Source organism: Ornithodoros turicata, chromosome 3, assembly GCF_037126465.1.
Source record: "Ornithodoros turicata isolate Travis chromosome 3, ASM3712646v1, whole genome shotgun sequence".
Lineage (NCBI taxonomy): Eukaryota > Metazoa > Arthropoda > Arachnida > Ixodida > Argasidae > Ornithodoros > Ornithodoros turicata.
This window is the reverse complement of record NC_088203.1, coordinates 23,176,821-23,202,153: the sequence shown is the minus strand read 5'-3', so window position 1 is coordinate 23,202,153 and position 25,333 is coordinate 23,176,821. Positions and strand designations below refer to the sequence as shown.

General features: G+C 45.7%; 1 protein-coding gene across 1 annotated transcript in view; it reads right to left on the bottom strand.

Annotated features, from left to right (window-relative positions):
* LOC135389210 (uncharacterized) overlaps nucleotides 1–25,333 on the bottom strand; it is a 55,339-nt gene that overhangs the window by 1,013 nt on the left and 28,993 nt on the right. Inside the window, exons 16-18 of the mRNA XM_064619274.1 lie at nucleotides 16,912–17,035; nucleotides 3,613–3,771; nucleotides 1,717–1,854 (exon numbers count right to left, since the gene is read on the bottom strand). Of these exons, the coding sequence (XP_064475344.1) occupies nucleotides 1,717–1,854; nucleotides 3,613–3,771; nucleotides 16,912–17,035 (421 nt within the window). The remainder of the gene's footprint in view (nucleotides 1–1,716; nucleotides 1,855–3,612; nucleotides 3,772–16,911; nucleotides 17,036–25,333) is intronic.

The window sequence follows — 25,333 nt, the reverse complement described above, 5'->3', positions numbered from 1 at the left end:
TCATTTTACGAACTTTCATAACACTTTTGGTTTTAGCAGCGAAAAAAAAAATATTTTTGAGCTTGACTGCCCTCGCGCTCATACGGCATTGCCCCGCGAGGCTGCTTCACCCCAAGACACATCGCCACCGCTGCCGCCAAACGGACACGGGAGCTTCCGAGACAGATTTGCGTTCTTCAGCGGAAAAAAAAAAGTGAGAGAGAGAAACAACCTACAGAAATTAATCATCCAAACTTCAGGTGGCTGAACAGGCTGCTGCGGCGACGCAGCTCAACAGGAGCACTGTTCCTAGGGATGTACTCCAGTGACAGCACGCACTGGCAGGCTATTGAGTACCGTATTTTCACGTGTATTAGCCGCAGCTTATGCGCGATTTTTTTTCTTACGGGCGCCCTGCGGCTTATCCACCGGTGCGGCTTATCTGATGACTATTTTTTCCTGGTATTTTCCCCATACGCCGATTTTAACGAAAGAGCCGACAGTGTCTCTGGAACAGCACTGCCCTGCCGATGCACGAACAGTGCGTAACAGGGACGGGTCCACATTCGAGTAGATTGATCTTCCTGGTGCATTCCCCCAAGCAGCTTTAAGGAAAGTGGTGACAGTGATTCACGTCTTCTGGAAGATCACTGACCCATCACCCCACGAAAAACACCCGACAAGGGCACAATCCGATCTTGGTAGAACTCCAGAACTGGCCTCCTCTGTTGTACACTGTGCCGATCCCGGAGTATGGACTACAGGGTTTATGGCCTTCTCTATGGTCTCCTTTGTCGCACAAATCAGTCGTCTTGTATTGCCCGCGGCTTATCTGCAGGTGCGGCTTATCTGCCAGAAAATTTTCAAAACGTCCCAAAAAACGCGTCCTGCGGCTTATCTGCGGTGCGGCTTATACGCGTGAAATTACGGTAACCTAATCTGTTCTAGCGATGACGCACACAACGCTTACTAACACCGACTCTACCCCGTCAGGCAATAAAGAGTGTGGGAGGATATGTTTAATGACGATAAAAAAATGAGGGAAAGGTAAGTTAATGATGTGGGTTTGCTATTCCCAAAAACAAAAGAAGAAGAAATAAGAAATAAGCAAAAAGTAGGAGGAACGAGTGACACAGAAAGTTATGAAGAAAGACGAGAAAAAAAAATCACCCCCTTCACTAGTTGGCAATGATTACAACTTCACACTTTCGGCTACCACCAAGCGACACAATAAGAGAAAGGACTTTCCTTTCCTTCTTTTTACACTCCTTGTTAGCGCCGCGAGGCAACTCTGGCTATGAGACGTGGACAGAAGGAGAGAGGACACCAGGAAGGGGTGGGGGGACATGGGAGCTAGTATGCGTCCTGGGCCGACTTCAGGGGGTAACTGTGCAGACATAGGTCTGGAAAGTCTTCGGAAAACCAAGGGAAAACCTCAGACAGCATAGCCTGTGCTAGGATTGGAACCCACCACCTCCTAATCTCCAGTGCGATCTTGGCTAGCACTAAGAAGCGGGACGCCTGAACTCGCTCAGCCGTGCCGCTGGTCTACCTTGAATAGGCTCATAACATCACGTTGGTTAAGACGCGAGACCAGCTTGACTTCTTCGTGTATCTTCGACCTGCTTTATAATACCCGCCGATAATATCAGCGCCAAAAACAAGATATTAAATCACTTATAATCCGTATATTGCCCACAGCTCGAAGGAAGATGCGTCTAATATATATATATATACCTTTTTGGAGATCGTCTCCTTCCATTCGAAGATGTGTATGCTGTCTGCCCCTTTGGCCATGCGCTCCATCCATGCGCTGTGCACTTTCGAAACACCAGGTTTATTTATATCGTACGTATAAGCACCGCCTGGACATGCCTGAAACCGGCACAAGAATATGAACGTCACGAGAATCGGCTAAACAGCCATTGTTCACGAAGAAACATATGTACTCGTCCGATTCGACAGTTAACGCGCTCAGTAGCTGAACCCTCAAAGGCATGCCGACGGGAAGGCGAAAGGCTCTAAAAAATAGGAGAAAAGCCGTCACGTGATATCATGTGACGTCATTCGCCCATCGGTGAGGTATGAGTCTCTTTATTTATTCATTCATTCATTTTCACCGAAGGCGAATTACAATGAGCAAAAAAATATTTCAATCAACGAGCACACTTGATCTTTAGAAAGTTGTTACACTGTGCAATACTCTTAACACACACACACACAAAAAAAAGAAGCGTCGTTTCGAAACATGCTGGTCCTGATAGAATACCCTGATTTTACACATATGGTCACCGTTTAGGTACACCCTGAAATTGGGTATATATTGGGTATATTGGTCAATTTGGGTATATAAAAATTTACACAAAAAGGCGTACGCCCTCCTCTATCTCCGAATCAGAAGCGATAACCCTAACGTTCGTGGCCATGATAGGCGCAGAGCGTCCTTTGCGGTGAAGAGTGGATTGACAATCTTGTGATTGTTCCAAATTTTCTCTACGGTTCAATCCGAAATAATATTTAGCATGTCGTACGCTATCCCTCTGCGTACGTAAGGGATAGCGATTGTGGTTCTGCACACGCGCGAGACATAAATATCTTTGCGCATTGCGCAGAACCACCACGCTATCTCCTATCTCTTACGTATGCAGAGGCGCGACAGTATACAGGGTGTCCACGCTAAGTGTGAACAGATTTTTAAAAAATATATCAATCACTTTTTCCGAGATGAAATCAATTGCAATATAGCATATGCTGAAGGGCACTCCCTAGGGGGGCATTAACAGACTCCTAAGGCAATGTCTTAACTTTCAATAATTAACTTTTTAATTATAAAAGCTACGAAGTTGCTCCAATCAGAACATCTGATCTCTTCGGTCACCAGATACCAAAGCCGTTTTCAGAACAAAAATCCGTTCGATAGATCGTCCACAAAAAATTCGTGAAGGAACGCCATTTTTTTCTTTATGTTATTCATTGCGCATCTCTAGAGACGCGTCTTTCCTTCGCCCCCAATACGAGAGGATGAAAGAGCACACTATCGCCTCTTGCGTCCTGGAAAAAGATTAAAAGAAAACAGAAAATGGAGCCCAAGATAAGGGCAGTCGCGATAGAGTCACCCGATAGATTTGTGTTTTTGTTTTGTTTCCGCAAGTTAAAGTTAATCTTCGACGCATGAGGCGGCACTGTGCTCTTTCACTCTCTCACACTGGGGGTAAAGGAAAGCCGCTTCTTTGCGCAACAACAGGAAAGATGCGCAATAAACCAAATAAAGAAAAAAATGGCGTTCCTTCACGAATTTTTTGCGGACGATCTACCGAACGGATTTTTGTTCTGAAAACGGTTTTGGTATCTGGTAACCGAAGAGATCAGAAGTTCTCATTGGAGCAACTTCGTAGCTTTTATAATTAAAAAGTTAATTATTGAAAGTTAATTAAGACATTGCCTGAGGAGTGTGTTAATGCCCCCCTAGGGAGTGCCCTTCAGAATATGCTATATTGCAATTGATTTCATATAGGAAAAAGTGATTGATATATTTTTAAAAAATCTGTTCACACTTAGCGTGGACACCCTGTATACTCGTAGAAACGGACGACAGTATTGCATGCTTTAGTGCACTATCAGAGGTAAACTTACCACTTGTGATGGTTGCGATCTCTTCGAACTGTAGCATGTTGCGGAAAGATTCCAATCGCCTACTTTTGCGTATGATCCTCGCCCAGCCATGGTGAACGAGAGAAATTTCATGACTTTTGGTGAAATTCGGACGTGTTGCATGAACTCTAGTGTCCCCTCCTGCAAACGAGCACTTGCTTAAACGGGGACTGGTGTGCAAAAATTTCTTCTCGGGGAATGGAAGATGGGCATCAACACAAAAGAAAGGGATTTACCTGTTATGTGGTTTGCGACTTATGATCGATAGAAAGAAACAAAAAACGCAGTTTATGCTTTCCCACTGCCTCTCCTCAAGAAGCGTAGCGATGCGGAGAGGCCTCGGATTGGTCTCCTCAAACTATCTCCCGCGATTGATTGGACAGATCGTTTGCAGAGACCAATAGAAGCGCGCTCCACACTGTAGGCCTTCATCCAGAGGAGAGTGAGACGGAAACCGTATATAGCGCTTTCTTTAGCTCGTAAATCAGGAATGATGCAACGGATGAATCCCGCTCCTTTTGTGTCGGTGTCGGGGTAACAGCAGGAGAAATGCTTCATATTTTGTGTCCCTTTACTTTACGCATTTCATGCTGTAATTATGATGAGCGCGTTGTCGCTCACAGCGGTAAATACACTCTTAAAAACTGAACTTCACCGCATAGCACGCTGGGCGCCAACCATTGCCACGAACGATAGGGTTATCGCTTCTGATTCGAGGAGAGAGGGAGGCGTACGCCTTTTTGTGCTCGAACTCGCATTGTTGGGCAGGAACTCGTGCATTGGGCATTTGGGCAGGAACTCGTGCATTGTATCATATATCCAAATTGACAAAAAAAGGCGTACGCCTCCTCTCTCCTCGAATCAGAAGTGATAACCCTATCATTCGTGGCAATGGTTGGCACACAGCGTCCTATGCACTGTTAAAACGGAACTCCACCACATAGCACGCTCCTAGCCAACCATCATACCGAATGATATCATTCTGTGTCACGATTTGTTCAAAACAGGGGGGAGGTGCCTCTCTGGGACAAGCTAATCTGTCCCAAATAGGCGCCTCCTCCCATTTTCAACAAATCATATGCACAGAATGATATCATTCGGTATATGATGGTTGGCTAGGAGTGTGCTATGTGGTGAAGTTCTGTTTTAACAGTGTGCGGTGAAGTTCAGTTTTTAGAGTGTACTCCAAATATTCCTCAAACTTTGCTACTATAGAAAGCTGAACTACAAAAACACACATTTTCAAGCACAGAAAATTGCTCCAGTGATTTTCTTGGATAGAGGTCGTCTGGATCAACCCTGGAGATCAAGATCGATGTAGATCTGGATCAAGCGAATGCGTCTAGGTAGTTACTTAGACAATGCGGACTTTTCTCTCTACTCTCGCTACTACGTCGTTCCGATGCGAGCGCTTGTGTCACCATGGCTACTCCGCGGCTGCCACGTCGGGCTGTCAGGCCGCGTACTTACATTCGGGGAACGTGCGTGAAAACCAGAATATCGCGCGGTAAACTCTTGCCGCGCGGCTGGGAAAAGCCCCTTTCCGTTTTCCACTTTTCGTAGACGACGCAATGTACGATTTCTGCGGCATGCCGCACATTGCCGGCAGGAGGTTGCCCTTGCGTCACTCTCTTGTTTTCTTCCAGCCTCCCGCGCATTCAACAGCACCATGTTGACAGGGTTGTCAGCTGCTAAGTATGGCATAGCAGGGCTCAACGTTCTTCAACCAGCGAATTTATGCCGGAAATAAAATACCGTCCTTGCCAGTGTGATGACCAACGAGAGCGAACTCTTTCGCCGGAAATTTGACTAGATTCCAGAGATACAGGTAAGTTGGGCGTAACTTGTCATGTTTGTCAGTGACAGGACGGCGAAGACCAACGGCTGTTCAAGGACGTGTCGGTGTCGCTACAGTGGGTGCACCTAGAGTTCCTCTCACCTTGTTTCACAAAAGCACAGACGTGAGAATGTTCACCACGGTTATTGACTGAACTTCGCTGTCATTCACCGGCTTGTCAGATGCGCCTCCGAAGCTCTCGGTGTGGAAGAGATCTCCCTGTTGAGAGTGGCGGCCGGAGGCGGCCTAGTAGACGGCATGCATGCATGCAGCAAGCCGTACACCATTCCGCACGATCCTGCCGCATCTTTGAGTACGGGACTTCAGGGACGTGCTTCGGTGACCGTGTTTCGTTATCGGATATCCTGCTGATGGTACAAGTTTCGAGGAAGCCCTATTCTGAAAATGCTATTTCTATCGTGGCAGTGTGTTTGATTTAGTGGAAGTGGTTTTACCTTGACCTTGCAAACCGTTTCTCCTTCCACTTAGGAAATGATAATGACGGTTACTATCCTTCCACGTTCGTCTAATAACATCACATGGTGCGTTCCCTGTAGTGCACGACAATGCAACGAGCGGAAGAGGCGTGACAGAAGGTTCGCACATATTTTCGTCACGAAATATATCTGGATAATTGCGCTTGTGACTACCAGTAACAAGCTCAAAGGCCACGTTAGTCCTGCAGCAATGCACTAACGTCACTATGGACAATGCAAAGGCCGAAAGAGAAAGAATTCAAGGTAATGCTAATACCAGAGGCGTACGTGCTGTCTTCTAAGCGTTAGCTGTAGCAATTATTTTCGCTTGTTTTGGCCATTGTGCGTGTGCCCACTTTTAGGCTTCTTTCATTAAAAAATGGTTACTCGTACATAGTTGCGGCTATTAGTTGAACTAGTTATTCCGTATTTGCTACACACTTAGGCTGCTGCAAGCGGCTACAGGTATTTTCTAGCACCTAAGCAGTTTTCACCAGTGCAGGTACCGTGTAGATCGACTGATAGTTTAGCAACCTCTCAATATGTTTTTAATACCTATATTCGGACACCAAAGTTGGTTATTGGTTGTTTGGCACTCTCGGTTTTACTCTCTCGTAAAGCCCATGGTAACTGTTGTGTGGGTTTGTTGTTGGATACGCTGCTGAATGGGACCAGTTGTCACATCAGTGATTGTGTGGCTTTCTGGGAAACCATCAGATGGCCCATCACATCCCGACTATGTCTCCTCCCTTTTCCCTTTCAAGAGGCAAGGCGGAGGAGAGCAGAAGTTGGTACAACCGCATTCGGCAAAAAAAAAAAAAAAAAAAAAAAGAAACAGAAGAATGAAGACAATCTGTGTAGTGAACACTCCTGTTGGAGGACCATATGAGCAACAGGATGATTCACTCCTTGCACAGAACACAGATTGAAGCATACCGCTGCCCACGTTAACCATGCGTGCGCAGAACCAATGATACCTTCAGAGGACTTTGACAGTATCTTTAAAGAGGACTGTTTCCTGAAGAAAAAAGAAAGTTGCATCACTTTCTAGTGAACTCCAGAAGACAAAAGATCTGATGGAGGGACACAAAGCAGTGTCTTGAAGGAAGCTCTTGGTAACCATACGGCCATCAAACAAGTGCTGTAGAGTGACCAGTCCGTCAGATTTCACAGGGGCATAGCCTCGAAAGAAATGTGCCTTGCCCTACTAAGTCTTATTCTATCATTCTGGACCCCTAACCTCAAAACTCGTCAGGAACCAGAAGAACAATTTCTCTTGGTTCTCATGCCCCAGCGGCTTGGACTCTTGCTCGAAGATTTGGCTTGCCGTTTTAGTGTGTTGACATCATGTGTAAGCATAATTTTCTTCTCTTGGCTCACTGTGCTTTCAGGAAATTTGAGCAAGCTGATAGTGTGGCCATAAAAAAAAAAAGCTACAAGGCGGGACTTGCCGGACGCATACAGACACCCAATGTTTGATGGTGTCAGATGTGTGATCGACTGTAGAGAAATATTTATTCAAAAGCCTGCATGCTTCAAATCAAGGAGCCAGACGTACTCTCAGTACAAACACCGTAATACTGTAAAATTCCTTGTGGCTATCTCACCAGCAGGGGCGATCACATTTATTTCGAGAGCTTGGGGAGGGAGAGTGTCAGACAAGCAGTTAACAGCACAGTCAAAGCTGTTAGACAAAATAGAGGAAGGCGAGGTTATACGAGGGGTGTTCAAGTGAAACCGGGACTTTGTCTCCTGGGTGTACAAATGACTCGCGCTACTTCTTTTTCGTCATTTTCACACGCGACAGGCCTCCGCGTTCACCACGTAGTGGTCCAAAGTTTGAGCAAAACAGAAGACACGTGCTGGACAAGATGGCCGACAACGAGGTGCGCGCGCACATCGAACAGCGAATTGCCATGAAGTGTGTCATGAATAAAGGCGTAAACTCATCTGAAATTCACAGAAGACTTCAGGCTCAGTATGGCGAAGATACACTTAGCCGCAACAAAGCGTTTGAGTGGTGCAAACGATTCCGAGACGGAAATACATTAGTGCAGGACGACCCCGGCCGGGGCGGCTCAGAGCCCAGTGTTCCCGAGTTCCCGAGAACATCCAACTTGTGGAGCACCTGATACTCCAGAACCGACGGATAACATGTCTCGATATCAATAGTGCACATTACTGCCAGATTCTCAGGGGTGTACATAAGGCGCTGAAGCAAAATCGGTCGGCCCTCATCACCAAAGGAGTCCTCCTTCTACAGGGCAATGCACGCCCGCATACCGCACATCTCACGACACGCACCTTACATGAACTTAGCTGGGAGTTGCTGCCACATCCCCCTTACAGTCCAGATCTCGCCCCCAGCGATTTCCTTCTTCTTCGGGCCACTGAAGGCGTTCCTTGGGGGCCCAGCTGCGACGACGAGGTCAAGAATGCGGTCCGATCATGGCTGCTACGCGCCGGTAAGGATTTCTACGCTGCTGGCATCCAAGCCCTCGTGGAACGCTGGGAGAAGTGCATTAGTGCAGCTGGAGATTACGTGAAAAAATAAAACTAATTTCTCGCCTGTAAGTTCATTTTACTTTTGCGAAAAATTAAAAGTACCCGTTTGACTTGAACGCCCCTCGTACTTTCTGATCGAGGGTTTCAGCGCCGTGAGCTATTTGCAGCGAAAGGAGCAAAAGTAGTGACGCCGTCTTCGACCAGAAGTTACACTCTCACGAAAGTTGTAAAGTGTACGAATACATGTGGAGCGATCAATAAGGCGTCTCAAAACGTTTCGCATCTTTCGGATGGTACTGCAAATTTCTTTTATCAAAAGATCTCAGGATACACACATGAGTACAATTGATAAAGCCCTTGTTGTGTGTGCCGCATTGTCGAACTTGCAAAATCCCCTAATTTTTGATAAAGAAATCTGATATTTGCACACTGTCCTGTGATCCATAATGTGAAGAAATGTGAACATCTGCCAGGAATGTGATACCAGTGTATAATTGTTTATTGCACTTTGACCTTTCTGTATGTACAATACCAGACCAACAATACCGTATGTTCTTGTTCAAAGCTCTTGTTGCTCCCACGTTTACATAAGGTTGACTTAGAAGCACAAGTTTCACACAGAACCAATGTTTGGTTTACGAAAAGGGTAGCCACACAAGCCTAAAGACACATACACCAGAGCTATATCATAAGTGTTGTTCACAGACCATGCAAGCCTATGTTTTGGGGCGACGCTTCAGCTTGACGCAAACAAAATGGAAAACACTGTCACAAACAATACACTCGACCATAGAGCCTGCTCTACTACCCTGACAGAGGCACGTTGAGCTCGTCTCTGCTATTTTCTGCGAAACACTTCTTGTTTGTATTTCATGGAACACAAATTTAAGAAAAAAAGATTCAGCTCTCAAAATTGCTGCATTGCAAAACGTCTCATCAAAAGGAACTTTTTCAACATGTATGTCGATAGCGGTGTAAAGCACGAAGTATGCAAGTTTCAGATCTGTTCCCGCCATCTCTGTTTGAAGCTGTGCATAATATGCGTGATCCCTTTTCAGGTTGTTGGGCATGTTGGTGCAAATTTTCAGGCTGCTTTAAGGACCTATTTTTAAGTGATTCCGAACGTTTAATTTCAAGCACAGCGCTACCACAACAGAGACAGGATACAATGCCGTCTGGAGAAGCTCCTAGGAATGGCTTTTCAGGAAGTACAAAAAGACCGCACTGGCGAACTTCAAACCCTCTGTGCGTTGATACCCCATGTGTTATAAATGCCGCTCTTGCTTTTGGATCACACTCGTGTCCCCAGGCAATTGCAGATACCTTTGGAGATTTTGTGTATCCCATTATCTCGGATACAATGGCCTCTTCGCCAGTGCGGCACGAAATCACTCTTTTCATAATGGAAGAAGTTATCCGTCCAAGACACTGTGGTTGACTGCCCCCTTGTCAGCTCTTCAATTGATCTGCAGTCATCTTTACGGAGTGATATTTCTTGTGCAGCTGCCTTGTCACAGCAAAGGTAGAGGCTTTCAATGGTTTCAATTCGACAATGTCTGTGAACAACTTTAGAGTCACAACTTGTTTCTGGGGCAGTGTCTGTGTCTTCACTCCCTGTGAGGCATCCAAAGGCAAGTGAACTTGGAGCAAGTTTCTAAGAAAGAATTGAATAAGGAGACTGATTAACTCAACCAACACAATACTGTTTTATACAGGGCGTGGGTGAGACTTTTTTAACGTATACACCCGTACATACTTTGTTTATATTTCATACCTTAGCTGCCTGTAGAAATTGACCGAGTTGCTCTTCGGTACAGGTTGCAACTCTCGGTGGGTCTGGTTTGATTGCATGCATCTGTTTCTTTCCCACGGCTGGCTTCACGAATTCAATGTCTGCAACTGGTGCTGGTTGCATGTACACAGAGCATGTAGATGTTGGATAGCCTTCCATGATAGGCAAGCCTGAGCGATGGGCAAGACACGTAAACAAACACAAACCTTGCGCAGCAATCATACGACAACGCTCATGGCAGCAGAAATCGACTCGGCTGATGGCGCAAAATTTCCTGTACAATAAAACAGCTCTAAAAATAGCGAACCAGGCATTTTGACGACACGTACTTCCACTGACAAGGCCAGTCAGTGGGCGATGGGTCGCACACACCGTGCGTAACGTCAGTCTCCGCTCTGAATAGTAGAGCTGCTACGTCACTGCAGCACTCACCAAGTCTGCAAAATAGCAAATCATAAATGAATGCGTCATTACCAAGCGTTAACAACGTTGCTTTTGAGTGGCGACAAATGGAAACCTAAGCGAAACACGACTTACCCTGCCATGCAAGTGCAGTGAGCAGTGATAATTATTCCCTCACTATGGATTCGGCTCCAAGGGTAGCACAGTTTCGAAAGTTGCTTTCTTCAACTGTTGCGTTTCGGCTTGCTTCGACTGTGCCAGATACAAGCACTCGCTGCTGGTATATGTAACAGCTGGTATATGTAACAAAATATGTAACAGCTACAACTCTCGGCCACAATCGCGCATTTTCACGTAGCGGCGCAGGTCCATGTCGATGAAATCGGGAAGCTGCTCGCCTTCAAAGTTGAGTTTTTCTAAGTATCATTTCTTGGGTTCACCGTCTAGTTTCCTCCAGTATTCGCTGGACATTGTAGACGTTGCACGTGGGGAGGCAATACCGAATTCACTTTACAAATCCCCACAACCCATCTTGCATCTCTCGCATGTGAACGCGTGCGACACGGATTTGAGCTGGAGATCGGAAATGGAAAACCGGAAAGCAGCATGGACCCGCCAACCAAAGGCGTCCGGCATTTGTTTGCAAACGAAGCAGGGGTGAATACTAGCCGACCACCATCCCTAATGCGTTCGTTGGTTTCTCTGATTACCCGAAAACGGGAGACATGCACCTTTTTAGTTTGGTCTCCAAACGAAGTATGTCCGGCGCTTTCCACAAATCAGATAGCTGTATCATTATGTGAATTGCGGGGCGGGTTAAGTAGCGGCTCCGGAGCGCATGGAGCGCGCTCCTTTTCACTAAACGGGAGATCTCATTTTGTGGGTGCGTGGCGCGGGTTAACTTTGAATGGAGATCGAAGGTTGTTAAAACTTGAGCTTAACGGTCTGGTTAACGTTCGCTTCCGGACAGAGTTGGCTACACCGTCGCAAAACTTCTTCGCTTTGCTTTCCTTCCGCGCTTTAAGGACGTAATGAAATCGGCGCCAGCGTGCAGAACATGATAGCAAACAACAAAGCCATTGTTTTCATTCCCAGGGATCTGGAAAACTGCAGCAAGCTCGTCGAATTTGTTGATTGCAATCTTTTCTCCGATTATTACTGTAGGGATGACATTATTTTGGCCCCAATGTCGCGGGCGGGCGTTTCGAAAGAAGCGATTTTGTTGCATCTCCCATAGACTCCCATGTATTGAAAATTTGACAAAAGCCAGTGTCAGGCCTTAAAAATACGTCATTCACTAGATAAACTGGAGGGAAACACGCCTCTGGCCGGTTTCACGTCAGTTCTGGCAGGGAGGTCCCACCGACCTCTTGGATTTCATTATTTTTTATATTCAGAAGCTCATCATATATTATGACCAACAGCGGTAAAATGAACAATTTCTACGGAATAGTTTTCGAGCAAAAAAATCGAGAAAATCCGGCCCTGAATTCATGTGTTCCAGTTTTGCCTTGTTTGCACGCGTGTATCCCCCGAGTCTTAAAAGATACTGCAGTGATTTTTTTATGCTTTAGTATGCCTACAGGCCAGTAGTCCGAGCGCAAATTTTTGCGTGCAGGAGCAACGCTCTGTGATATAAAAAATGGCGAACATGGTCTCTCGTGCAGTTTTGTTCCAACTTCGGCGCGTGATTTCTCTGGCTGTAGATATCCCTCGCTACCATATTTGGTATCACTTCACTCAGCTTTTAATGCTCTTTCATTTGATATATACGAGGGTGCTTCCATAAGTTTCCGGCCCGAGGTAGAAAATGCGCGCGAATTTGACAATGCGATTAAGGACGCGTGGCGCCATCTGTTGGAGGGCCGGAGCACGACCCTCAACCCTCTCCATGCTTTTGTCGGTTGGAGAGCGCCATTTCAAACAGCCAGAGTGCACTCTTCAATTAAAATGGAAAAAAATCGAGTACCGCGCTGTGATAAAATTCTTGACAAAAGAGGGGCTTCCGCCTAAAGAAATTAAAGCGCAACTGGACAACGTGTACAGGGAAGCCTCTCCGTCGTACACAAAGGTAAAGGACTGGGTAAGCAGTTTCTACTGGGGCGAGAGTCCACTGAAGATGATCCACGCGATGGTCGTCCACTGGAAGTGGTGACACAAGAAAATTTGTCTCTTGTCGAGGAGGAAGTGCTGAGCGACAGGCGTCTGAAGGTGAAGGAAATCTCAGAAAGGCTGGGGCTTTCCAAAACAACCGTTTTTCGCATCATTGGCGAGGGCCGTCACATGAAAAAGGTCAGTGCGAGATGGGTGCCACGACTTCTCTCGTCAGTTCAAAAGCAACAGCGCGTTGTCTGTGCCGAAGAGTTCTTGTAGCTCTGTCAAGAGAACGAAGAAGAAATATTGAAGTCAATTGTCACAGGGGATGAGACTATGGTGCTCTACTATGATCGCCTTTCGAAAAAGGAGTCGATGGAATGGCGCAAACCAGGAGAAGCGCCCCCAAGAAAAGCCAAGGTCACACAATCCACAAAGAAGATCATGGCAACAATATTTTCGGATTGTCACGGGATCCTCCTCATCGACTTCAAAGAGAGGAACACCACAGTGAGTGTGACGTATTATGCTTCACTCCTGCACCGACTGCGAGACGCCATCAAGGAAACGAGGCGCGGCAGGTTGAGTCGAGGTGTTCGGTTGCTCCAGGACAATGCCCTCGTCCACACGGCTTCTGTTGCAAAGGCTGCACTGAAGGAGTGCGGCTTCGAAGAAATCTACCACCCACCCTACAGTCCAGACTTGGCACCGAGTGACTACTTCCTGTTCTCAAACTTGAAGAGGGATCTCAGAGGACGGAGATTTCAAAACGATAGTGAGGTGCTAGAGGCAGTTTTCCAGCATTTTGCGGACAAAACTTCGGGGCCATGTCCTGGCAAAATGTAAATGAAATAAAGGGGGGCCTTTTCGAGAAACGGACGCTCAAAATCCTTGTTTTTTCGAAGTACACCTTAAAATTTGCCTGTTTCAGTAGATACCTGTAGGGGTATACGCACGATATATATACCAGATGAAAGAGCATTAAAAGCTGAGTGAAGTGATGAATAGTGAGGTAGTGAGGAATATCTACAGTCAGAGAAATCACGCGTCGAAGTTGGAACAAAACCGCACGAGAGGCCATGTTCGCCATTTTTATATCACAGAGCGTTGCTCCTGCGCGCAGGAGCAACTCCAGCAACTCCAAAATTTGCGCTCGGACTGCTGGCCTGTAGGCATACTAAAGCATAAAAAAAATTCACTGCAGTATCTTTTAAGACTCGGGAGATATACGCGTGCAAACACAGCAAAACTGGAACACTCGATTTCACGGCAGGATTTTCTCGATTTTTTTTGCACGAAAACTATTCCGTAGAAATTATTCATTTTACCGCTGTTGGTCATCATATACGATGAGCTTCTAAATATAAAAAATAATGAAAGTCCAAGAGGTCGATGGGACCTGCCTGCCTTGAACTGACGTGAAACCGGCCCTCCTGTTTCGTGTAGAAACTTAGCGAGGTGTGCGAGAACCCTGCCAACCAACTTCCCCATAGACTTCTGAAGAATAGTGTCCGCCTTAACACTCGATTCTTTTATACAAATGTTAGTTGGTGACGTGATTAATGTTTCGGTGACAATAACTCCATTTACTAAAGCAGAGTCAAGCAATAAACAGGTATACGAGGCGAACTTTTTTTAAATACATTGGGATACGTTGCCGACGGTGAACGTTTTCAAAAAAATGTTGTCGCAAAAAAGTAAATAATGGCTCCAAACCGACTGAATATTCACTGCACTCTTTCGCCCTCATGCCCCGCCCTGCGATGTCCTGACGACAATAGCGACACGTCATTTTGACGTCGCACATCATCAGCCATTTAGAATGCGGGACGCTTATACATTAATTTTGTTGTAATATCGAGAAGTGAGATCAACTCTACACATATTCCCACTTGTCCAATCCAAGGTAGCCAGTTCAAACTGTATCAAAAACCCTCAATATTCTATTTCACATGCGCACTATGTTTTCTGTGCTGTATTGCTCCGCGAGGTCACCGCGATGTTCCCGCAACCGGTGCCCTCGCGAGCTGCAGCTTGTCTCAGTGGGGTCCGTCATTGGCTAGGAGAGCGAAATCTCCCCCACCTCCAGCGCCTAGAATTCTGTGTTGCTATACGCTGGAATATAATGACGTGACCCGGTTCCAAGGATAAGGAGAGGCTCGCGCGGATTATGCTCTCTGAATGGCATTGTTTCGTGTTAAGGACGCTCGCTAGAAGCAAAAGAATTTCATATTTGGATATCGTGAGCTACGTTCTTTCATTGGGCATAATAATTGGAGAATGTTCGTCGACCTGTTTTGTGCCCCTTTAAGGGACCGTTGATCTCGGTTCAAATGTGAATTGGCGTGGGTGAAGCCGGGCCTTAATCTTTTTAAGTCTGCAGACAGCCGGGTCGGAAGACGGCTGTACCGCAAAAGAACGTTCAGTGACATCCAGAAGCGCTTTGCATACGCAACACTCTCTTGGCTTTAAAAAAACGCCTAGTAGAGGCTCCAGAGCGGACAGAGCGTGTTCTGCAGCGCCGCTACTTACACACCCGCGGTCTCCAGCCTGTTCTGTGGTGAAGTTATGCTTGAAGAACGCGTCGTGGCACAAGACCTCATTTGAAATGGCAATACCGTGGCTATGGCGACACACTCTTAAAAATGAACTTCACCGCATAGCACGCTCTCAGCCAACAATAGTCCCGAATGCTATGGTTATCTGCCCTGATTTGTTGAAAACGGGAGGTGTACGCCTTTTTTGTGACACTTATGCCGTTCATAATTGTCACAAAAAAGGCGTACGCCTCCCGTTTTCAACAAATCAGGGAAGATAACGATATCATTCGAGATGATGGTTGGCTAGGAGCGTGCTATGCGGTCAAGTTCATTTCTAAGAGTGCAGTCGCTCAGTCCGACGTTTTCAACCTACTTAATTCCGGAATATGAAGGGAACTGCCTGAGGACGAAAGCCTCACGGAGATCGTTGTTCTTCTGGGCACCGTCCTCATCATTCCCGTATGAAACTTGCTGAATAACCTGAATCAGATCTGTATCCGGGCACTATCCGACTGATTCCCAAGGAAACAGGCACTATTCAGGCACTCTCAGAACATTCCGGCGTATGTCCATCCGGATACCGGACGCCACTTTCCTGACTCCGCCTGAATATACCCTCTGAACCAAACCGGAAGGACGTGCCTGATACTTGGTTGCCAACCGGGATTGCTTTGACAATCTTTGAAAATATTTCAGCTGCACGTGCAATATATATTACGTAACATCATGACAGAGATTCTCGAACACGTTGTCCCGCGATGTCCCGTATTATTAAATTACATGTAGCATATCTACGACCGTTAGCAACAGGATCCCACAAAACGTGTTTTCTCGATTATACCACTGTCAGAAACGGAAATACATTCGAGCAATTATCCGTTAATATACCCGGGACCCGCAACATGGTGCACCCGAGGAACATTTTCCGGAGCCACGTGCTGTGGCTGTGCACATTATTTCGAGATCCCTTGCAAGACCGGTCGAACAAACGACGAGGTGAAGTGATGGCAGCACGATCAGGCGAAATTACCTTGGCAGCGCGAGATTAAGTTATGTTAGACGAAAACAATTGTAGTTGTCTGCGACGTAAAACCACAAATCGTGTTAATTGTTATTACAAAAATAATTTTCTGGGCATGGATAAGGGACGCCAGTGAATGCCAGAAATGCCCAGTATAATTTCTTTTAGGTAGTAACAAATAGAACGTGATAATACGGATGAGCCCTGAAAAACCGGCCCTGAATGCCCTGAAAAATCGGCCCGTGCAGGGCTCTAGTCGACCCTTTCCCATGATTCTTAGAAACTACCGGCCTCCTCTTTTGAGTTCAATCGGGAATAGTCGGGAATCAGGTCTGCTCGGAGAAACCTGATTGGTTTCGGATTCAGGAATTTTCGTACGGGTTGACATGAAGGCTTAGGGATAACGTGGTTAAAGGCATCCCTAACTATACACCATGCCAATGACAAAGACGGTGCCCAGAAGAAGAACAGTCTCTGTTCGAAATATCGGCAGCTCTCGTCGTGGGGCACATATATCCCTTCATTATATTCCTTACCGGTTCGCTAGATTTTCTACCCTTCTTAATTCAGGAATAGACCAATATAAACCTACATCTCGTCATCACAACACTTACGAATGAAGGTTGTTCAGGAAGAAGTGCGTTGGCCCAGACTGATGATCCACATAAGGCGCATTTATCTGGGGAGAAGGAATCGCGATACGTGGTGCGAAGAAGGACGCCGTCCGGATCTGTTGTGCTGCAAAAAGAAAATTACATATTGCATGCGGGTGTCGAAGCTGCTTTTGAATCTGGTACGCGCCATAAGGATGTGTGTGCGATAAGTATCTTCATAATGTTCCTAATTTGTAAGTCTTCTCACAGTGAGGCTCCCACACTGCGGCATGCTGGAAGGTTCTTGGACGGGTAGCTCGCGCTCCATGCACCAATTCGTACAGATATACATTTCCCTGGGTAACGTATGCCGTTACTTACCGAGGCCCCGCTTCCCTTTTCGCAGAGTCTGGATCTATAATATATTATCAGCGTTATAAGCCATTGAAATCCTATGCAAAGCGCGACGTCCGGGTGAGATTATGTGGGCGTGGCACCATAGACTGGCAGCGTTCTCTCCAGCTACAGGGTCATAGGCGTCCTGCTGTGGAGCGTACGCGAAGAAGAGGCCTCGGAGGACGGCGACACGTCATGAAAAGGTCACGAGTGCCGATGAGAAGATTATCTGGTTGGTCTTCCCCATCGTGGTCTTCCCCTTAGGTGCATGGGTGCGGGTTCGCTGACGACTGTCGTATTTTGTCTCGACCAAGTACGTAGAGTTGTCCGAAGTGAAATGTCCCAGCAAGACATTTATTTCAACTAGAGGTGGGAGGGATCCAGAATTTTACGAATCCCGATCCGAACACAAGGAAGGTTCTGCGAATCTACGAACCTTACGAATCTCCAATCTTTTGAATCATTTTTTTTTTAGAGTTGAAAGAGCCAGAAAAAAAACTCTACTGAAAAGTGTTTTGAAGTAGAATATGGTAATTTGTTTAATGAAAACAAAATAAATAATAGTTCAGTTTCGGGAGAAAATATACCCGTATAGTAGTTCTTAAACGTAATTTATTTAACATGTTGTTCCATCACTACAAGAAATACACAAATTCCATCAAACATCCATCTCCATCCATCCATCTCCATTCCATCTTTCCATCAAACTCAGCAACTATCAAAAACAAAACTATGTTATTTTTAAGCTTGCAATGGTAACAGTGCCTGTCTGAACTCTTTAGTGTAGAGCAATGTAAACAGACAAAACAAGAAAAGACCAATCGGTCAATAAGGCTTTCGGCGCACTCCGGAGGCGACAATTTGAAAAAGAAACAAACAAACGTTGCTGGATTGGAAAGATTCGATTGGCCGTCTTGGGCACTGGGATTCGGATGTCGGAATCTCTAATCCCTGCCTAGAATTCGAGGATTTCATTAGCACGTCCCTAATTTCAACGATCTCAAGAACAGTGAAAAGACGCCCCATACCGTTCGTCGTTTACGGACAAGGATCGGCACTGACCAAGTACGTCCCTCGCGGGTTGATGTCACACTACGAGCCACCTAACTGGCACCATGCTTCGTTGTCATCAAGAGAAGTAATCCTCCATTCATTCTTGAAAGAAGTTCAAGGGGTCTTTCATGGATATGGTGATGATGATGATTCGGGTTTTTATGGCGCACGGACAACTAAGGTCATAGTGCGCCAAATCTATGGTCACGGTCATGGATATGGTTATGGTTATGAAATACCTCTGGTGCCCATAGAAGCAAAGGTCAGCACTTATGACCCGTCCCCCGGTAGTTTTTTTTCATTATCCCATTATCCCAGCTTTTTCTTCGCTCGTCCATTCATGCTCATTCATCCTCAGCCCAGCCCTCCCCTTGCTCAGTCATGGTCGTTCACCTTTTGCTCAGCTCTCCGTAGGCTCACTTATGCTCAGCTCATTGCCCACACTGCGCATGAGTGAGCACGCTGATGATTGACTTTTGCCGAGGTATGCATATCCATACACGCTGCCAGACGGCAGCTACAGAACGAAAACATAGCGTAGATACAGGCTAGTTGGTGTACGAAGTGCATAATGAAAATACAGAACACTCCTCGTCTTGTGTTCTTGTACTCCTGTTCTTTTCTTCTTGAGTTCATTCTATTGGTCCTACAATCAGGGAGCGCTAGCGGAAACGGTACATTACCCAAGTTGAACCCGATAACGGTAAAGAAAATCATGATCGGGCCGTTAGTAGACCCCATGGAAGTACGTTAGCATCAAAACTTGAAAACCCTTCGGGAACTCGCACTCGCAACGCTACACAACCCCTTCACAAACGCTACGCAACCCTTCATACGACGTACAGAACGATAACGCAAGACGGCATCCGCAGCCAAACTGGCCATTCGGACTCCCTCTGAGTCAGCCTGGTGGCGCCGTCTCGCCGCTTCAGCCTTCTTTCGCTGCCACTCCTCCGCACAACTTTCGTAACTCATGACGTGCTCGCGCAGACATGACTGAACCTGTCGACCACCACAGCTGTACCACGCGTCGCGCTCTCCGCGCGCCCTCTCGTTCCTCCCTTCCCTCTCCACTCACCGCGCATGGATGCTGCGCCGCGGCTACAGACAGATCACGCTAGAGCTTCTTTCGTAGAGAGGACTCTAATACTAAAGCATTAAAGGTCAGCTACGCCGATTTCCCGATGTGTTGAAACGGTTGTAATATTCAGAACGAGCACATCCAACTGCCCCCGATACACACCTTCGTTTCTCAATTTTGTCTTCCTATTACGAAAATTAATTCATCAGAGAAACCAAAACAAGCCATGGGCGCAGCCATTTTTGTGACGTAAATGGGATAAACCTGCTCCATCTACGTAGATAGAGAATCGTGCGTCTGATTGGATGAAAGCTGAGGCTTTCTCTGACTTCCCTGGCGTCTTCTCCCGTTTGCGAGGAAATCCAGTTATGGCCGCCGGCTACGATGAGCGAGTCCGAGGTAATCCCGAGAACTATTGAACGATGGAAACAACAACCGCGAACTCACCTCAACATCATTTTCAGCGTGAAATTGTGATTATGTGCTCGAGAACTTCGCAGTTCAACCGTTCAGCTGCCATTCACGTCAACCCGTTTGCTGCTTTTACTACAAGTGCAGGAATGGGAGCGATTGTGCAACAACGTGAGACTTTGTGATCGTTTGAGCACACACCTGCAGAGGACTGGTCTTCAAAGAAAGAAGGCCGTATTTCTGCCCATGCACATCGTGCGATTGCCAGGCTTGTTACACGAGATACATATATTGTGCAGCATCATAGTGCGACTGCAATGAACGACGTAGGAATGTATCGTGACCACTCGAACTGCATTCGTTGAACCATTCGTCGGTTATATAAAAGTGCTCATTAGAGTTGCCCCGCACAAAAACTGTTGGATGTAGTTTTGTAGTGTGTTGTTTATCTCGTAGAGCGCATCGCGGCATGTAGGTCGAGAGCCCTTATACGTATTTTTTGCGTGTTTACTTGAGTGTGCGCATTGTTCTATACCACACAGGCCATATTTCATTCATAATAGTTTCGCAAATAAACACGTACGGGTCGATCTCATATTGCTTTTGAGTTAGGCATAGTGTCTTCAAATCAGGGTATGTGTACCCTGTTTGCTGGGCCCAACAGATGTTATTAAGGGTAGTGCAACATTTCCCACTTCTTGAACCATGCTAACATTGCCCGAATAAGGAACAGAATAAGGAACTGTGCTGTGTATTCCACATTCAGTTGTCTCGCGACGTAAACCCCCAATTATTATATTGGGTACTCCACATGTTCATCAAGTCAGCACTTCCCATATCCTATTTTTTTTAAACATGTGCTTAAAATTGCACAACTGCCACTCAAGTAACTTTGCCACCAAATTAGTCAGTGACCAAAGGTACATGTACTTTATCACAAATTTAATAACCTTAGTGGAAATGGTGGATGGTGTCCTCTGCCTGGTACGGTGCACTTCATAGCAAAATACACAATAGTCCAAATGTTTTCCTTGTCCACAAATGCCCTGTCAAAGCTGAAAGACTCTTATCAGAATGGGGAAGCGGGCTTGCTTGTCCAGAGAAACAAATATGAAACTGCAGTGCTCAACGTAAATAACTCTATGCTCAGCAACTAAGGCTGGTGATGCCGAAGACCTAATATTTCTAGGTTAAAAGGAACAAAAGAGAAAAGACCACTGCGGCATATTAATGTTGTTTCAAAAGTATAACACCACAAAATTTGTGAGAGGCAGTTGGTGTATTTAGTTATGTTGGTCGCCTCCTGCACCAATTTTTAATAAGATTCAAATGCGTTGCTACCAACCAGGACCTAAGCCTGACATATGATCTAATAATAATAATAGCATCTATCTATGACCTATATGGACCTTCACCACTAGTTTGGTCTAGGCTTCACACGTGGCTTCTAGTGAAATTCGAAGCTGCTCTGTAGAGCTGACAGGAGACTTGCAGAGTAGAGAATTTATTTATATTTTCCAAAGAACATGTAAAAAACAATGTGCTGTACCAACTGTATTCAAAGAAATACAAATATACTTTGTTTGAGCTATGTGCATATTAGCAGATTACGGGTGACCGATGACACACAATGGGCGTCAAGGGTGAGAACACAAGAATACTACCACTGCAAGCACTGTCCTGAAATTCTAAGTCACCATTTGTCAGAAAGCAATGACCACGCACAGCCTAAGGATCATATTGAGCTCCTTCCATTATTATTTTTATTGACAGCATGTTGGCTGCCATCCAGTCCATGAAAGTGACCCTTATCGTTGAAAGAACGGTTCAACAGCAAGCTAGCTGGTGATAGTGTCCATAATGGCGAGACCTGAAGAGGAGATACAAGAAGGGACATAAACACGCTATGTTGAGACATTGTGTATGTCCCTTCCTATCCCTTGTCTCAGGGTTTTTCGCTATGGACCTTCATGATGTTTCCTTCGGCAAACTTTACATATTTTTATGTAGAATTGTGAAGGTACAGCCATGCGCTGTTAGCAAATCACACAGTACTTTTCTTGAGTCAAGAATCCATGGAAGGTACACAGTCATCTTCAGCATTGCACACATATATGGGACATGTTAATCACTTTGGAATGTCACAGACATGTCATGGAGGCCGGCACATGATTAGTGGTGCTGAACAGACAACTATTTGTCATAGTTTAAGCATAAAAAGCAGTTTTGTCACCTGCATGTTGAGATAGATGTATCTCTACATACTTTGCCATGACACAAATATATGAAGCAACAAATGTACCCTCTACTTTATTATGGTTATTAGTCAACACTGCCAAGAATGTGGGAACACAGTCTTGTACCACCTACACTCTTCAAAATGACATTCACACACGACACATTGTAGGTCAACGAGACTCCAGAATGATGTCCTCTCCCTCCCCATTGGCTGAGAACATTTTTCTACTACTTTGGATAATGGGAAGTTAGTACAAGAAACGTACACATTCCTTTTTTGAGCAAATCAGTATTCAGCGCGTTACCATACTGTGGTAGGCCTGCAGTGCATTACGTGGTACAGCACACACTAAGAAATTTCACCGTAGAACATGTCCCCCATTCTAATGACAGTCTTCTCCAGTTTTTCAAACTGCCATTTCCCATAGTGCTTTATGGTATGACACAGTATTTCTAAATCTTTACTGTAGTTTACTGGTTGTAGCAGAAAAAAGACACCACTGTTTCCGATCACAGGACGCACGCCATAAGTGCTATACGGAAACAGTACATGCTGCTCTCTAGCAGTTGTTAGTGTTTGGACATGGTATGGTGCATGCAGGGTAAATTCCATGGTGAAAATATCCAAACGTGAACAACTGTTAGATTACATGATGTAGAATGCTCTGTAGTACAGTAAAACCTCCAAAGTCGGACACCTCCCTACCTCGGACAACTCCCCATGATTTCATTGCACGGGCAGGCTCCCATTGAAACTACATGGGGACGAAATTCTCTATGTCGGGCAAAACCCTGGCCAAATTACCTCAATGTCGGCCCATCTTTGCACCAAAAAGACCCAAAATGAGCCAGTGGCCTTGACTTTTGCCCCTTTTTTCCCCTATTCTGGTCTCAGCATTTTTGTTGCTTTAGTTTTTCGAGTCCAAAAACAAGTGCTGTCAGTCTACATTGTAATTCTTTACGTGAGCACTTGTCTTCAGTTTGTCTAGAGCCTTTGAACGAGCACTGCACCAAAGCTATGAGAAGTAGGCTGACGCTTCAGAGACAAGTCCTTGCTGCTCGAAAAGCTCCGGATGTAATGCCATTGAGTAGAATCTGAACGGAATTGAATATAGTAAAACCAGTAATAATTATCAGTGAAGAGTGGGTAGAGGTACCACTACCAGGCACCACCACCAGGTACCACTAAGGACCTTAAATTGAAGAAGGGGCACATTTCTCACAGCTGTGATCTCTTCCATTTTTTGTTGCCGTCATATTCTGTAACTCGGACACCTCTATACGTAGGAGACGCTTCGGCTGCACTGCGGGTGTCCAACATAGGAAGGTTTCACTGTATTTATGTTCCGTGTCATGTGACCACAAACAATATATACTTTTGCTCATGCTGCACAGCACAGGCGAATTGAGCTGCATGTGAGGATAATAACATGAAACCCGAGGCGTGGAGGAAAAGGCATGACTTTATGGTCTCTGTGTCAGTTGTTTCATGTTGTAGTTGCGTACCAGCTGGTCTGTACATGAGAATAGGTTTGATGCATTGTACACGCACCATACACATGAAGTATGTGGTGTGTTGTGATAGTAATGCCACTGCCAATTGAAGAATAATGCTCCAGGTGGATTGTTTCGGTAAAATCTTGAACTATGCATACCAAGGGGTAGGGCATCTGCGTGGCAGGTTTACCTGGAAGTAAGAATGTAAATGTTAGCTAAAGTCATTGAATAATTAACATTATCAATATACTGCTGCAGATCATACCAACAATAGCACACAAGATGCTCCGATATGCTATGCAGGAATGTCTCTGTACTCACAATATCAGTACAGCAGCTACAGAAAGGCATAAAACTAGTTTTCGTATACATGATACCACTTGAATGCAACACAAGCTTCTGCTGCACCTGAGAAAAAGTATGTACTGTTGCACACATGATGCTGTTTGAATGTCTCGAAAAACATAATTTATGACCGAAAGACATCAACTGGAAGATTTCGATTTACCTTAGTCAAAACTGAGAAAAAGTATGTGCTGTTGCACACATGAAACTGCTTGAACTGCCCTTGAGCGCTCTGGAAGAACACCTTATTTGTGACCAAAATACAACAGCTGAGCGAACATTGAATTTATACCTTACTCCAAATACACAAGATGTGCTGCCGTGCATGTGATACGATGATACTGCTTAAATGTACTCTGAAAGCGCTGGCACCTCAGGCATGGTTGCTCTAAGCTAGCGAGCAACAGCAAGGGTATACGAACACAAGAAGTCGAGCACAAGTGGTGGAATGCACTTGATTAATCAGAAAATGAAATGTCTCAGTACCAGGTGTCACTGTTTCGTCAACAAAAACAGATGAACTTTGAAGGGGCGTCTGGTTGGCACTGGTGACAGCCTTCAGATTGAAACCCAGACGGTGATAGTTGAGACGTGGAGTGCAAGCTTTTCGGTGGTGCCAGAATGCCTGCGAAATCATTTAACAAATAAGGCAATTCCAAATCTGTACTGAGAATACACCCGCTGGGGCGTAATCTCAAAGGATGAAGCAGTAACTGACAGATAGCGTATTTTTCTCTTCTACGTGATGCAATTTGCACCGCATGACTGACTTGTCTAACATTACGCGTCTTACCTTTATCTGCTGCCTAGTCCTGCCCCTGCAATCTCCTGCTGCAGATAAGGTTGGCACGGCATCCCGGACGAGACATCTTCGGCTTCTTGTGAAACAAGTTGCGCATTGCTTCCGTAACATTCGTATGAGCCAGATGAACAGATCACTGCTTTCGAAGGTGGCACCCAGTCGGAGTTGTAACCGATTGTTGCAGTCAATAGATTTCTCTTTCACCTTTCGGAAAATTGTGGTTTGAAACATTGGAACGGCATGCTGAAGTGTTCTTGCCGTTCTTGCAGACGGGAGCAAAACGCTCACGCATTCTCGGCACGCAGCACATAACACGAATCACACCAGGAAGTCTGTACTGGCCTAGCAAATGCTTTGCAGTCGAAGGAAGCAAAACTCACGTTCCTCGTGGGTTTAGTGAAGTCCAGAAATATACTGGCTCCCTAATAGCGAACTGTTTATCACTTCCCCAATGTGAATCTGCGCAGCAGACGGCTCGGCAGGAGAAACTGGCCGGCTTGGCGGAAGAAACCAAGCCAAAAGTCATGCCAAGCCGGAGCGCGGGCAGACCACGAATATGTCGTCGACACAGGGTTTGCGGGCCACAAGACGGGATGTCAGTGAAACTAAAAATTCACTTT